The 17,311-nt window shown below is 35.4% G+C and overlaps 1 protein-coding gene across 1 annotated transcript; it reads right to left on the bottom strand.

The window, feature by feature from the left end:
* Nucleotides 1-2,831: 2,831 nt before the first annotated feature.
* Nucleotides 2,832-3,692, bottom strand: LOC141535426 (uncharacterized). Its single transcript, XM_074255350.1, has one exon. The coding sequence runs from the start codon at nucleotides 3,690-3,692 to the stop codon at nucleotides 2,832-2,834; it is 861 nt and encodes a 286-aa protein (XP_074111451.1).
* Nucleotides 3,693-17,311: the final 13,619 nt, after the last annotated feature.

Here is a 17,311-nt window from a genome sequence, read left to right as displayed (position 1 = left end):
CTGTATCTGTGTTAAGAGTAGGGATACTAGTATTTGATTTATTTAACATTTTTACCGCGTTCCAGAGTAAATTATTTTTAATATTCAAGCTTTTCAGCTTGTTAGTTATAATATTATCATTGTGTAAAGTTATTTCTATTTTAATTTGAGATGTGAGTTTATTGTAAATGTTTTTATCGAGAGCAAGACGTGTTCGCTGGTATTTCCGTCTGTAATAGTTTTTAATTTTGATGAGATTCAGAGTTTTGGATGATTTTTGACTAATGAGTTTTATTTATATAATATATATATTATAATAATGATATTATGATTATTATTATTATTATTATTATTATTATTATTATTATTATATTATTACATATTATATATTTAATTTACAAGCATGTATGGAATACACTCACATTTCATGCTTGTAGAGGTGGATCCTGGGAACTCCGCTGTCCATTTTACGGCATGTGTTACGTCGAAGGTAACGGATTATTTTATTTAATATTTTTTTTTTTTATTTATGTTTAAACCCTGGTTATAGCCAATAGGTTTGGGAACTTAAACAGTGGGGAAAGGTATTCAAGCGAAAGATGAAAATCGTTCCTGTTAGATAAAATTATTTTCGGTATATTTTGAATAAGGAAATTACAGTGAACAAATTAAATTTTCAAAGATCAATACAATAATAAAAATTTTATAAACATTAAAAATATAATTAACTTACTTGGGATTGAACGCCATGGTTTTTCGAGAGGTGATTGTACTGACGGGGAATGACAAAGGGGAATCTACTAATATTACTATTACTGGGAGACTCACTTCCAATGTTTTAAATTGACTGACTATATTTCTACTTATTTTTCTGGAGTTGGGTCCTTTCGGAAAAACCTGGGCGTGCCTCTCCTATTTCATTTTTCTAAATCGGGGGAAACTCTAAGCCAATTAGCCTTCGTTACGTTTAGAATTTCCCCTTTTCATGAGTCCCTTCGCTTCAGGAGTCGCACCATTCCCTCCACGTAGGTCTGTACTTATAATAATTTTGTTAACATATTATTGTAAAACATTAAGATTTCTTGTTTTCCTTTAGTTATTAAAATTTTATGATATTTATTCGTCGTAGGTTTCTAATTTCATTGATTTTAGAGTAATAATTATTAATATTTGTGTTGGTTTCTTACATTAAATCTAGAAAACATTTTATTGTATGAAATGATTATTAAATTTTCCATCCTCTATAATTAAGTTTAAATTTTTTAAATATAACATTTTAGAACAATTTCTTTTGAAATTATAACTATAAAAAAATTATGTGTTAGAATTTAACCGTTAGAATTTTAAGTCGAATATTTCCCTTTAAGTTTCTCTCTTACATTTTTATTTCAAATTTTCTTAGTTTTACTAAAGGAAATATGCCTTAACATGTATCTGAGTTTGAAACGTTGCACTCTTATCTGGTTCTCAGCGGGAGATAATTTTTATTACTTCAGTCTGTGTACTTAGGGTACCTTTTAGAAGCAAAAAAAAACTTCTCAGAACTATAAAATTTGAAATTGGAAACCCTTGAGAGCATCGTTTCAATCCTGGATAAACGTTGAACTATGACTAATAAAAAAAAATATTTTAAAAATAAAGAAATAGTTTAAGATGAGAAAAACAATTTAACTCAGTCTGATATAACACCCCCATGCTTTGATGGAAGTACGCTTTGACTACGACATCAAATTATACATCAGCCCTGGCAATTGTTGCGATTCTTCTTAGTTGACGAACGCTCGACCGCCAATTGATGCCGTTGATGTCGATTGAGTCCCTGGTGTTGATGTTGAAGTAGTGGGTGCCGGTAGGTGAGGATATATGAAGGGTGCGCTAGGTTCTTCCTCCTTTTCGCCGCTTTCCAAATCTGACATCTGTACCACTGTTGTTTTCCTTTCTGGCCTAGCCAGATGTATTAAGAGATGAGTGACTGAGTCCATCACCGCACCGAACAACTTAATGGACCATCCATAGATAGAATGAAGAGTATAGCCGTGGATGATGGTGTCTACTATCAATTTACACATGCGAATCATAAAGATTATTCCAATGATTCCAGCGCTGAAAGTGCCAAACTTGACGAATTTTCCCCAACTTCTTTCCCAGGCGCTTTCAGCTAATTTGTTTAATGCCTCTTCATCCAGCATATTCAACACAGAGGGTTGTTTGTGATAAGTACCCTTAGTGATCGTGTTGGCCATGTTCTCCAAGACCGAAGACTGCTCCATGGTGAACATGATTCTATTCTTCATGGCTTCCAGATCTTCTTGTTTATAGAGTCCACTGTTGGCCAGATGGATTGGATTGGCGTATCCCCAGGAAACTTTAGTTGCAGGTTTAAGTTTGATCGGAGCTATAGTCTCTACTGGAGCTGGGAGAAATTTATACCATTGTGCTCCCAATCGGAAATATTGCAGTAACGGCGAGTTACAAGGCACTTCGGTCGCCTGGTTGGTGATTATGTGTGTTCTCGGTGTTAGGAAGACACTGTGATTGCCTCGTTGTACGGGTATTCGATTGTAGCATTTGTCGGCGTGTCGGACCTTGACCTCTACTGAAGTACACTGGACCACATGAATAACCTCTCCTGCGGGCACGGCCATGTATCCTGCCTCACCCACGAACCTATACGCGAATTCGTCTGGTTGCGATGCCGCAATTGCCAGGCTGTTTCTTAAAATTTCTTTTTCTAATCTACATCTATGCAATAATACATCTTTATATAACCCCTGGATTTGAGTCCGTATGTATCTTTCCACGTATACAAATTTAGTGTTCACATAATAAAACATGTCCATATTATCTGGACTTCAGTTGAATACAACATTTTTTTCTAATTTATCGAGATTCTTTGACTGAACTATAAACAATTTTGGATGTTCAGTTTTATAAATGGAAAGACCGCATGTGGAATCAACTCCAGTTGTCGTCAACGAAAAACTAGTGTCTCTTATATTAACCGAATAGACAGTTTCAGCGTCCGACTTAATTTTAGTCGCGGTACCTTTATAGATTACTGTGTACGTATTATCGTTACAATATTTGCGTGGGAGGCTTTCCCAAAAAGTGTACCCACCATCCGGATCCACACAACTTCCCGCATTAAGTTTACATGTGTATCCCGAGGGGAGATGCACTTTATTATTATCTACCTTAACTCTGGCCGAACCTGTGGAGAGCGTTATCTTCACAAGCCCGGTGACGACTACATCGTCCCAAGTACCGTACGGATCAGAGTATTGGGTACCTTTACAGGACCCATCGTTAGTTACTCGACCTGCGAACGTAATACTCCTTGTTGATGTGGCATTCACTGCAAGACCGTCAATGACTGTGGAGCCCACGCTCAATGTCCGATGATTGTGCGCTATCTGGCACATTTCGCGTGTTACTAATTGAACGTACTCCATATACCCATTATCAACTAAGGAGACATGTGAATGCATGCCGCAGTAATGGATAGCACGAAGAATTTCTATTTTGCATTGAATAATATTGACAAATTCGAACTCATTTAGTTGTAACAGGAGTATATCAGTTAGAGATTCTTCTATACGACCGGTGTCTATTTCACAATCATCAATATCTAGAAGAGATATTGTTGACATGTTTAAATTTTTGGCCCCACAATCATATCCGATCATGGCACCGACCTTTCGGTTGATCAGCATTATTAATGCTAGATAATTGAGTATGTGTCTGCAAACAAAATAAAATTAGCATTTGAAGGTTGGATCTTTTTCCGCGACTTTCTTTTTATTAAATACTTTATTCGCTTTTAATTGTTCTTTTGCATTTGACTCTGAAATTTTTGTGAGTTTCAACCGATTTGCATAAACTAATTTAATCTTATTCTTTACCTGAATGTTTACGTTATTGTTAGGTAGGACTTCTATTATTTGATATGGTCCATCATAGTGGTTACCAAATTTATTTGGTTTGGGGCCTTTTAGTAAAAATACCCAATCATTCTCTTTAAATTTAACTATTTTTAATTTTTTATCGTAATACAATTTGGATTTTTCCTTTGCGTTAACCAGATTCCTACGAGCTAAGCTACGTATCTCTATTAATCGTTTTACTAGGTCACTTATATAATTATTGTATGTAGGTAGACAATCTAATGCATGCAGGGGTTCTTCGGAGGGAACGCGAGCGACTTTCCCGAATACTAACTCGTACGGGGTATACCTAGTACCCTCATGAACCGAGGTGTTATAAGAAAAAGTGGCTAATTCAAGCCAATCGTCCCAATCCTTTTCTTTACTTACATATTGTTTTAAGAATTCCCCTAATACATGGTGGGATCTCTCCAGGGACCCGTTAGATTGGGGCCGGAACGCGGTGGTCTGTATTTTTTTAATCTTGAAACGTTTAGCAATCCGTTGCATGAACGTACTAATAAAATTACGTCCCTGATCTGTGAGTAAGGCTTTGGGTGCTCCGTAGATGCAAATAAAACGTTTCAAAAACATGTCGGCGATAGTAACAGCCAGCATATCCCTGATCGGAATCGCTATACAAAATTTCGACAGCAAATCTTGTATAGTCAGAATATACTCATTTCCACCTTTGGTAACCGGCAGAGGACCGACAATATCCATTGCGATCTTCTCAAAGACAGTAACTGGGGTATCGGTGATGAGCATTGGTTGGCGGGTTTTAACCCGTACCAATTTACTTAATTGACAGTTTAAGCACTGTTGAATACGACGTTGAATGTCTTCCTTCAAACCTTCCCAGAAATAATTATGCCGAATTCTATTATAGGTTTTAGAGACACCTTTATGGCCTCCCATAGGGGCATTATGGGCCTCGTAAAATACCTTGTCACGTTCCTCAGGAGGAACGTAACGAATTTTCCCTAAACAGACTATTATCTTAAAATCGTCTTGATCGACGAAAACGTCGGTCAGCATTTTGAAAACTTCGATCCAGGGTACAGTAGCCACATACTCGGAAGAAGCTATAGAGAAGGTGGCTAAGCCCTTATCCCGTAAAATACCCTTTAGTTTGACTAACGTTTTACCAATGTTACTTTGAGTACGTAGCGAAGATTCCCCGCTAGTATTTACTACTACTAAACCAAAATAATTTTTCTTGTTTACCTTAGTCCAGAAGACCTGTCCCGTCTCCGTGACTCTCGAAACTGGTAATTGACCTATAGACTTTAAACTTTGAGAACCGTTATCGCGAGGACAACCGTTTGTATCAAGAAAATACACCAAGTTGTCTTGTCGATACTGAAATAACTCTTTAGATACTGCAATATTTGTCTTATGTGAAGACGAAATATCTTGATTACTTTCTTTTGTTATTTGTTGTAACGATACATGAGATTCGGTGTCTGACAAGTCTCCGTCTTCCGTGTCCGAATCATTACCTTGGGAGGCTTCCGAATCTGAATCTGGTTCAAATCGAGTTGCCTCAACTGGGTCTTCTAAATTAGTTTTCACCTTACGTGGTCTACCCCTGCGTCTCTTAGGCAGTCCGCATGTACCAGGGACTCCTTCAAGACTGTCCAGCGTGTCAGCAGCCGGTGACACCCGAACCTTAGAGGGTTCTAAATCTTTTGAACAATCTATAACTGGAGCACTGTCGTATGCTGTCTTTTCAACTTCCCTAAACTTTGTGAAAACTCCTGATTTTGTAAAGTTTTACCCCGATAACCTTGTTTTGAGCGCGAGTTGTAACATTTACTTTCTCAGGAGGGTTACGCGACAAAGCATCCGCATTTGAATTATATTTTCCCGGTTTGTAATCTACTTGATAATCATATTCTGCCAATTTCAAACGCCACTTAAGGATACGAGCGTTTCCATCTTTAGCAGTTCGAAACCAAACCAACGGTTTATGATCTGTAATAACTTTAAAGGATTTACCATATATATATGGTCTGAAATTCTTGACAGCCTGTACTATAGCCAGAGCTTCTTTTTCATACGTGTCATACCTTACTTCAGCTCCTCGCAATATTCTAGAATAATACGCGATGGGCCGATCTTTCCCGACTTCCCCCTGTGACAGCACAGCCCCCAAAGCAATGCCCGAAGCGTCCGTGGTAATAATAAACGGTTTAGTAAAGTCTGGGTATTGGAGGACTGGAGCGGTACACAAGGCCTCCTTTAATTTGTTAAAAGCTTCTTGAGTTTCCTCTCCCCAAATAAAATCAGAATCTTTTTCTAAAAGTTTAGTTAATGGTTTTGAACTATTAGCAAAGTTTTTAATAAAACGCCGGTAGTATCCGGTTAAACCCAAGAATTCACGAATGTTTTTCTGATTTTTGGGAGTCGGAAACCCTTTGACAGCTTCCAATTTAGAGGGGTCAGGTTTGAGGCCCTCTCTACTAATAATATGACCTAAATAATTTACTTCGGGTCGGAGGAAATGGCATTTGTCAGGTTGCAATTTTAGATTCGCTTTTCGTAATCTTTGCATTAGTTCATCGATTCTTTTCTCATGTTGTTCTAAATCTTTCGCAAAAACTATGATATCGTCTAAGTAAACGAACATTGAGGTCCCTTGGAGTCCAGTTAACACCGTATCCATTAATCGCTGGAAGGTTGCAGGCGCGTTCCTCAATCCAAAGGGCATACGAGAAAATTCCCAATGACCTAAAGGAGTGGAGAAGGCTGTCTTACAACTATCTCTCGGATCCATTTCGATTTGGTGATAACCTGACGCCAAATCAAAGACAGAAAAATATCTAGAACCTCCTAACTGGTCAAGGATTTCTACTATACTCGGTAAAGGATACGCATCAGTAATTGTCCTTTCGTTTAAACTTCTAAAATCTATTACTAGTCTCCAGCGTTTATTTCCTTGTGAATCAGCCTTTTTAGGTACTATCCAAATAGGGCTATTGTAAGGCGACTCTGAAGGCTTAATAATGCCTGTTCGGAGTGCCTCCTTAATCTGTTTATCTACTTCGGGTTTCAGCGAATGAGGTAACCGATACTGTTTGGTTGAAATTGGAACATCGTATGTAGTAGGAATTCTATGTTTATAATAGGTAGTTGAACCCAAAGGTTCGTCTGGAATTTGAAAACAATCAGAGTATTTCCTTACTAAATTTTCTACGTGGGTTTTCTCTGCTTCATTCAAATAGTCTAATTTCAAAAGAGGTTTTAACTTTTCGAATCTACTTTCATCAAAATGGGTTTTTGTAACAGTATATATCCTTTTTGTAACTCCGAGGTTCTCAATTAGTTTTTCATGACTATTTCCTTGAACAGCCATATGAGATGACCAGACATCCTCCACCTCATGAACAGGCAAAGTTGGAATTTTAATAGCTATTTTTGTATCAGTAGTATTGTAAATTTGTAAGTAAGCTCGGTCACCGCTGACCCGTACCATACAATTTCCAGCGAAAACCCCTTTACATATCCTAAACTGAGGAAAATAACCTTCTTTAACTTCTGGGTTCTTAACTTTCACGAAAAATGTTGACTCGCAACGGGGCGGTAAGTACATAACCCCGTCTTCAATCTTATTCATTTTATAAAAAGGATGTTTAATATCATCTAATTCCAAAACTCGATTTTCGTAATCTATTTTAGCTCCATGATTAGAGAAGAATTGTGAACCAATGAGACCAGCATGAGGAATTGCCATGCTATCAGATACAACATGACAAACCGTCTCTTTTCCAAATAATTTTAAACGTATACTACCTAAGGTAGGTATAGGTACATCTGCTATACCATGTAATTCTAATATATCGTTAGTATCTAATTTTGAGCGTGAATTTAAATATTTTCTTTTTATTAAACTTGGGGAAGCTCCAGAATCTAACATCATGATAATGTCTTCACCCTGGCCCGATTTTCCCACAACCGCGTATGGTAAATCGTCCCAGTCTTTCTTTAATTCTACAGTCATTATGCAAGATTGTCGCTCAAGGTAACTTCCTGGACTGAGTTGACTAAATTGACAGGGCGCGTCGAGTAATTGTTCATTCCCGCGCCCGTGGAATTGAACACCGTTTGGTTTCCCTGCGTGAGTTTTATAGCTTTTAAGGTTTTACAATTTTCATCACTATGACTTGTACTGTTGTGGTAACTACAGTACTGAGAGGAAGAAGAAGAGGCGTTTACATTTAACGGAATTTGGATAGAAGGGCAATTTTTTGCTGAATGTCCGCGAGCACCACATAATTGACATCTTATTGTTATTACTTTATTCTGTTGACTTTTATGATCTCCCACGACTTGAGGACAAGCTTTCGCTGTATGTCCTAAATTATCGCAAACTTGACATTCACTTCGAGGACAAGTCCTCGTGGTATGTCCAGAAATTCCGCATTTATAGCAAATGATGTCATGTTTTTGATGATTATTTGTTGGGTTTCGATTAATTGGATTATTGTTAATTTGATTAACGTTATCGTTAATTTTATTATTCGTAACATTTTTATTAATGCGATTGGGACTACTGTTTTGATTGAGTTGATTAGGGTTGGTGTTATTAGTTTTATTAATGGCTTTTGGATTGTTAGTTGCACTATTAATCGCAAAATTTACTGATTTGTTATTAGCCTTCTTTTTCCCATCATCAGTGGATACCATCCCCGAACTATTCCTCAAATCTTTCCGAGCATTTAATTTCTTTTCTATTTTTAAAGCTTCAGCGATTGCCGCTTCTGCCGATGCACAGACGGGCATTCTTTGATCAATTTCATTTTTTAGATTTTGAATAAAACATTCTGCGACGGAGGCATCTACGTTATTTTTATATGCTGTCACTACTTCACGGGTTGCTTCCGGATTTTGACTTTTATAACATTCTACGATTTCTGTACCCTTTTTCCTTAATCTATTTATATACTCAATGACGGATTCTTTGTCACCCTGATATATACGCCCCAATTCCCCTTGTAATTGAAATAAAGTTTTGTCATAAAGATAAACCCTTTTTAGTGCTTTAATCAAATCATCTATAGTGTTCGGTATTTGGTTACTAAGAGCATCCTTAACATTTGTACCTAATTTACTTGCGTATATTAGTTTAGTTAAATTACCTTCCGCAGCTTCGGGAAGCATCCCTTTAGCATCGCGACAATATGTGGAAAAATCTATCAGATCGCTCGGGAGTCCTTCAAACCGAGGAACGCAGACCAACGCGTCGTTTAACGAAATGTTTTGATTAGTAGGTAGCGCCATTTCGTCTTCGTTATCTAAAGCGATTTGATTATTATCTACTTGATTTACGACTAGGGCAACTGGATTGACAGCCGGAGGGGTGATTCCTGGGGCAGCCTGATTATTTCCTGGATTTCCTCTTTGAGGGGCCTGATCAACGATAATAGGAGTGACTGGGCGCGTATTTTCAGGACTTTCGTCGTCGGAAATTTCAGGAAGTCCCGAAGTTCCCAATCCTGAGTCCAGAAATGTCAAATTACGAGGCTTCCGAGTAGGTGGAGCTAATCCTGACAACAGATCCTGATCCCCTTGATTTCTAAGAGAGTATTTCTTATCACCAGACATTTAACATTTTCACATATAACTGGATTCTTGTTTTCAAGGATTTCAAAAGAAGAAAAAAAGAAAAAGAGGGAAAAAAAATTTTATTGCATCGTGAAGTGACCTTGTAAGACTATTAATCTTATACAATTCAAGTAAAACCTACAGGGTTCATTATCTATTTCAATCTGAATGACTTGGTATTAATTATAGTGTAAATTACACAACCCCAACAAATTTTAATCATTTGGACCATTTTTCAATGAAACTCTCGTTTGGATACATCAATATCTTCCACAATAACTTCATTTAAATACATTAGAGAAAGTTTTTAGCACTATTAGTTAAAGTCCCATTGGAACATTTGAATTTCAGTCAACTTTATTAATAATTTCAGAATCGTTTGCCTTTTAAAACAAATCGTGATCAGCGTAAAAATAAACTATTAGGTTTTCTTTCAAATATGACTAAGGAGGAAATATTTAATTCTTAAATTTCAAATATTTCCGCATTATGACTTGAATAAAAGAATTTATGTAATTTTAATAATTCATTTTGCCTGAATTTACTTTCCCAACAGTTTGTATCCCGGTTGAGCCCCCAAAAATTGTTACGTCGAAGGTAACGGATTATTTTATTTAATATTTTTTTTTTTTATTTATGTTTAAACCCTGGTTATAGCCAATAGGTTTGGGAACTTAAACAGTGGGGAAAGGTATTCAAGCGAAAGATGAAAATCGTTCCTGTTAGATAAAATTATTTTCGGTATATTTTGAATAAGGAAATTACAGTGAACAAATTAAATTTTCAAAGATCAATACAATAATAAAAATTTTATAAACATTAAAAATATAATTAACTTACTTGGGATTGAACGCCATGGTTTTTCGAGAGGTGATTGTACTGACGGGGAATGACAAAGGGAATCTACTAATATTACTATTACTGGGAGACTCACTTCCAATGTTTTAAATTGACTGACTATATTTCTACTTATTTTTCTGGAGTTGGGTCCTTTCGGAAAAACCTGGGCGTGCCTCTCCTATTTCATTTTCTAAATCGGGGAAACTCTAAGCCAATTAGCCTTCGTTACGTTTAGAATTTCCCCTTTTCATGAGTCCCTTCGCTTCAGGAGTCGCACCATTCCCTCCACGTAGGTCTGTACTTATAATAATTTTGTTAACATATTATTGTAAAACATTAAGATTTCTTGTTTTCCTTTAGTTATTAAAATTTTATGATATTTATTCGTCGTAGGTTTCTAATTTCATTGATTTTAGAGTAATAATTATTAATATTTGTGTTGGTTTCTTACATTAAATCTAGAAAACATTTTATTGTATGAAATGATTATTAAATTTTCCATCCTCTATAATTAAGTTTAAATTTTTTAAATATAACATTTTAGAACAATTTCTTTTGAAATTATAACTATAAAAAAAATTATGTGTTAGAATTTAACCGTTAGAATTTTAAGTCGAATATTTCCCTTTAAGTTTCTCTCTTACATTTTTATTTCAAATTTTCTTAGTTTTACTAAAGGAAATATGCCTTAACATGTATCTGAGTTTGAAACGTTGCACTCTTATCTGGTTCTCAGCGGGAGATAATTTTTATTACTTCAGTCTGTGTACTTAGGGTACCTTTTAGAAGCAAAAAAAAACTTCTCAGAACTATAAAATTTGAAATTGGAAACCCTTGAGAGCATCGTTTCAATCCTGGATAAACGTTGAACTATGACTAATAAAAAAAAATATTTTAAAAATAAAGAAATAGTTTAAGATGAGAAAAACAATTTAACTCAGTCTGATATACCACATGGAATAAATTTGACTAATTTTTGTTATATTTTTAATCAAAGCAATATCTAATATTGATGGCATTGTATTGTTGACTGTGTATAGCGTGTAATTGTCTGGATAAGATATGTTTATTATATTTCTTTGAAGAAATTTTAACATCAATGGTCCATTTTTGTTGGATCTTTTACAATGCCACATGGCATGTTTAGCATTCAAATCTCCAATCAAAATTACATTCGATATCAGTTCATTAAATTCTATGACTTTACTTATATTAATATTATTATTTGTTACTAGTTGATTTTGAATATGAAGCGTCGTGTTTCGTTGCTGATGCTCCTCCATGTGCTAATGTTGAGTGGGACTTGGAGCTGTTGGCCATGCAGAATGACATTGATGTGTTGATGTGTCGCTCTAATTGACTGAGCTTGTCTAGATCCTTGTATCAGTTGATAGCCTTACCCCAGTCGGTAGCCTTGGAAATTCCAGTTGATTAATTGAGAATTGATTTTTGGATTTTACTTTTTTGGAGCAGTTGTTCTCAATTTTCTCACAGTGCTTTAGGTACGAAGCACATTGTCGATAGCTGGTAGGGTGGTTACCGTCACAATTTATACACTTTGGTTGAGCCTGTTGGTCCATTTTGAATTCTGCAGTAAGATGATTATTGGGGCATTTAACGCATTTTGGTTCGTCAAATTTACTTAAACTACTTGGATAAACTCATTAAAAGAAAACATACCCAGCATCAATCAAAAGACCACCAACCTGCTCCGCCAAAGATAACATCTTCGAACTTCCCGACACTGCGCAAAATCAAAAGACTTCTTCATCAGCCACTTCAAACTCCATCAATGACGCCAGCAGCTACACAGTACAACCAGGTAACAACTAAGACCCCAATGACTGAAAGAACAAACACTACTAATTTAATAAATAGTATTAATTCAATAAGTACGGAAAACATGAATATAATTAGCTCATTTATAACAGAAGTAAAATCTATTTAACAAATAAGCAACTTTATTAACATTTTTAATCAAATAAAAGTTTTAAATTTAAAACTACGTGAAAATATTAAAGATCGTCAAGCACAGCTTAAATACCATAACAGATTTTAGTACTGCTATAGGATATGGATCTGAAGGAGAAAAAGAAAATAACAATGGCGAATAACAATAAAAATACACTGACATTAGGATACTGAAATGCAAATGGACTGACTGAAAAATGGACAGAGCTCAAAAATTTTATTTACACTCATAACATAGACATAATGCTAGTAAATGAGACTAAACTAACTAAAAAGAAACTCAGCAGTATCTCCGAATATGTTGTTGTCAGACAGGATAGGCCGGGTAACACAGCAGGTGGAGGACTACTTATTATAATTAAAAATACCATCGATTACCAGGAAACAAACAAAACAAATTTCAGTACTATAGAAGCACTAGGTATAAAAATAAATAGTATCATTGTCTTTTCTGTATACATAAGACCAACAATAGATAATAAACTAAACAAAATAAATAAACAAGAACTATAACAGTTAGTAAATAGCTCCACATCGGTTATATTGATAAGAGACTTCAATTCAAAACACACTTTTTGGAATTTTAAAGCAAATAACTTCAATGGAAAACTAATTTACGAGTATATAAATCAAAATAATTTAACAGTAAAAGCACCTGATAACTTTACCATGTATCCAAATAATAGGGGTTTACATAAGTATTATATAAGACGACTAGACATAATTATATCGAAGGTTATGATGGCGTGGCTCAAGCCACAAGTATGAAAATGTATGACAATGACCTTGAAGGTCTATTTTATTGTAAAGATGATAAGGAAAATAATAGTAAACCAGCTGATGGACAGACGAAAAAAATTAGTGATGAAGATGATCTGAAAAGGTGCGTTGTTAAGACTGTTTGGTCAATTGAGCCATTGAAAATAATTTTTCTTGATCCCCGACCCGAAAGTACGGTCCTTCTGGCAGCCTTTTGCTCCAGAATGAACGACTTTTATGGCTCACACGAATTACAGCGCGCTCTGGTGGACTATGAATTTTTTCTGGCTCGGTCGTGTGACTTTATTCACAAGCGTGTTTGTGTGAATATACTTACATACTCACCGTAGAGTGTATAGTATCTAGCGCCGACGCTCTGACAGCTGTACATAACCACGATTTCATTTGTGTAAACAATGTGTACTATCAATTAATACTATTAATAATATAAATCTTAATAATGTAAATATTAATAACATAAATATTAATAATAGAATCATTTATTGATATAATTAAAAAAATTTCCAAAACGGCTGACCCTAAAGGCCATCCCTACAACTTCCCGCGAATTTCATACTTAATTTCATTCAATGAAATTTTTTAAGCATCATGAAGAATCTTTAAGTCTAAATTGATCGAACAAGAAATTTCGGACTAATTCCGAAAAAAAATTTTTTTCGGTTTTCTTTCGTTCACGATATCTCTCGAACGAATCAACCAATTTTGACCGTATTAGTGGCAATCGACGTGGTTTGACAAGGTTAAAAGCTGATTAGTTTTTGAAATCGATCGATACAGCCGTTTAAAAGTTATTCTAAAAAAACTACATCTAAAAACGAAATTTTTCGTAGTTTTTTGAGGTTTTTTCGAGTTTACTCCAAATCTACACACACACACACACACGCGCGCGCAAACACACACACACACAGTGACAACATCGCGGGAGTAGTCAGGGAAGCTTCCTAGGACCTCAAAACGTCGAGATCTGATGAAAACTCGATTTTTTTAAAACGGGGTAAAACCAATAACTTCCCGATTTTTGAATATCTTCGATTTTCTTAGCGGGAAGTTAAAAATTTCTTAGTAAAGTTCAGTGTGATTAAGTGTAGTTAGCATGGACAATTCATCATCCGATGGTTCTCTAGACGAGGAGGAAGTATTTAAGAATTTTGATAACGAAGTTCAAGTCATGTTACAATTAGTTTACATTGCTCGTGCAATAAGGAAAACTAAATGTAAGAAATCTGTCTACGTTTAATTTTCCATTAATATTACTGATGATAATTATTCAAAAGTATTGTGGCAGCGTGATATGAGTTAAGACTTAATACTGCTGTGTAATATTAACATAAGTGAAAATATAAGCTTAGCTAATATATTATTTCTTCACGGAAAAAAGAAAACTCGAAAAATTACAGTATATAATGCATCGTGGCGCTTCGTGATAAAAACTGAAAAAATTACAGTTTAAAATGTAATTATTACAGATTTTATAAGAATTACATTGTAAAATGTAATATTTACATTGAAAGCTCTGAATATTTAATGAAAAAATTGAATGTAGAAAAATGTTATTTCAAACTGTAATTTTTCTAGTTTTCATTACGAAGGGACCGATTTCACATTTTATACTGTAATTTTTCGAGTTTTCTTTTTTCCGTGTTAGAACATATTATGTATTTTTTTTTTGCCCGCCCCGACCAGCAAAACCTCGGCTTCGCCTCGGCTTTGCAAAAGTCGGGGCGGACCGCCCCTTCCCCCCTTTGTCCGTATTTCCGTACTTTCGGTTGGAGATCAAGAAAAATAGTATACAACCCACGGCCAGAATATTGGATACCCTGTGCCAGGAAATCCAACTTTCTGGCCTTGGGTTGTAATATACTATTAAAGGTCCAGAAAACGGACATATTGTTCAAAATCGATACTTGGGCATCGAATTCAGCGATATCGAACGGTTGGATTTATATGTCTTTGGCGGTCGAAACAAGCCAATTATTGGCAGAGAATGGATCCAAATATTCGATTTGATAGCTGTTACTACGAAGCCGAAAGAAAACGTTTATTTTCTCAGCAACAGAGATGAGTTCATCAAGAAGCTATTATTGGAGTTTTCGGAAGTGTTTTCGGGAAACTTTGTAACAACGAAAATTATTGATAAAAAAACTGAAAACTCAAAATTTATCAATTTTTCCAACAAGGATCTATATTGAAGTCTTTCAAGAATCGCTCCAAGAGAGGAAAAAATCCTCAAATTTATAGTTGAACAATTATCACACTTGCAATCCCTGAATGAAAAAAAGTATTGAGACAAAGGAAAAAATATTGAAAAGTATTGGATTGACTAGAAAACCAATACTTTTCAATGCTTTTTTCTTTGTCTCAATACATTTTTTTAATCAGGGATGTAAATGTTGAAGCAGAAAAAATTATTAATTAACTATTGCATAACTAATTGAAAAATTGGCATGACAATTTTTTTCAGACAGGATATTGTTCATTTATTACCCAGTCAGCCCCTGATTTTTTTCATTTCTTAAATTTTATATTCACTAGATTAAAAACAACTTTTATTAATAGTGTTCGAAGTAGGCGTGGCTAACGCAAGCAAGGACACCCGTTTTCGACTGTTTTCATCCTTCTGGGAAAATTACAAATATTGGTCTAATAGATCCGAAATTCGGGACTTTTTTGAGGAAATTTCCTCCTGTTTTTTAATTTTTCTAAAAATTTTTGAAATCTTTATTAGTTTTTGAGATATTTGCAAAAAACTAAACTCTTTTTTTTTAGTTAATTGTTAATAACTTTGGCAACTTTCGTAAGCGGAACTTCATTTTTTTCAAAAATCATCTAGATACCATTCCAAATCGAATGACACCTTAATTATTATATCGTTTTCGGAGACTGCTGAAAAAAGTTTACCAAAAAGTCACTTGTTGACTAGACTTCATACCCTATGTTACGTTTTAATGCTCACGCCTGAAAAGTGGAAGGTGCGCAGAATAGGTTGGGCACAAAAACGTCACGAGGTCATTCGTTCAGTAGAATTTACTCTTCATATTTTTTTCATAACGGGGGCCTTGTATGAAAATCGATTCTTAAGGAGTAACCTACAAAAAGATGTGACTCAAATTAAAGTCAGATGCAATGTCAACATTCCGAAAAGCAAGATCTGTTCCATATTCGTTAAAGAAGAAGGTAGAAGAAGAACTTGATCGTTTGACTAGAGAAGAAATAATCGTTTCAATTAAAGAAAGTGAGTGGGCAACACCCATCGTACCGGTATTTAAGAAGAATGGACAGCTACGCATCTGTGCTGATTATAAAGTGACAATCAACCCACATCTAGAAAAACATCATCACCCAATGCCAAGGATCCAAGACTTGATAGCAGATATTGAAGAAGCTGAATTTTTCTCAAAGTTTGACCTGATAAATGCGTAACAACAATTCCTATTGGACGAGGAATCTCAGAAAATCACGGCCATAATTACGCACAAGGGCTTATTTGCATATAAAAGACTGTTTTTTGCAATTAAACCGGGTTCTGAGATGTTCCAGGAAGAAATGGAGTCAACACTAGAGGGAATTTCAGGTATCAAGATTTTCTCTGACGATGTACTTGTACATGTCAAATCGAGGACAGCACGATGAGCGCTTACGCGCAGTATTACAAAGATTCAGAGAAAATCGATTAAGAGTCGACCTGAGAAGTGTGAGCTATAAGTTGAAGAGGTCAAGTTACTTAGATTCGTGTTTAGTAAAAAGGATATCAAGATGGACCCCAATCGTGTAACAGCATTGAAAGAGACAGAAGCACCGAAAAATGTACTTGAATTACGTCGTTTCCTCGGTTAATTAAACTACTACTTTAGATTCATATCAGGCTATACAATCATAACTGGTCCATTATGAAAATTATTTGTCAATAATAACAAGTGGCAATGGACTTCAGCACCAAGAAGCATTTGAAAGGGCCAAAGAACACTTTGTATCAGAATCGCTGCTGATGTATTTTGATCCATCGAAACCTGTAAAAGTCACATGTGATGCATTACCATGGAGACTAGGAGCTGTACTGGAGCATAAAACTCAAATACCCATACAAAGTTCGAAAACCGGCCCTCGGATGGTCCATCGACGGGCAAAGGATACTGATAGACGGCCGATCATTGGCGACTTTTAATGGCCCACGGACGGCTGAATGTCCAAATGATAACAACGGCCCATTAACG

This window comes from Cotesia typhae, unplaced genomic scaffold, assembly GCF_013202065.1.
Source record: "Cotesia typhae breed Kobodo isofemale line unplaced genomic scaffold, CoteBio_Ctyphae scaffold_13, whole genome shotgun sequence".
Lineage (NCBI taxonomy): Eukaryota > Metazoa > Arthropoda > Insecta > Hymenoptera > Braconidae > Cotesia > Cotesia typhae.
This window is presented reverse-complemented; position numbering and strand designations above follow the sequence as displayed.

Coding starts and splice junctions, on each gene's coding strand:
- LOC141535426 (XM_074255350.1), bottom strand. CDS start 3,692: ATGCTGATCAACCGAAAGGTCGGTGCCATGATCGGATATGATTGTGGG.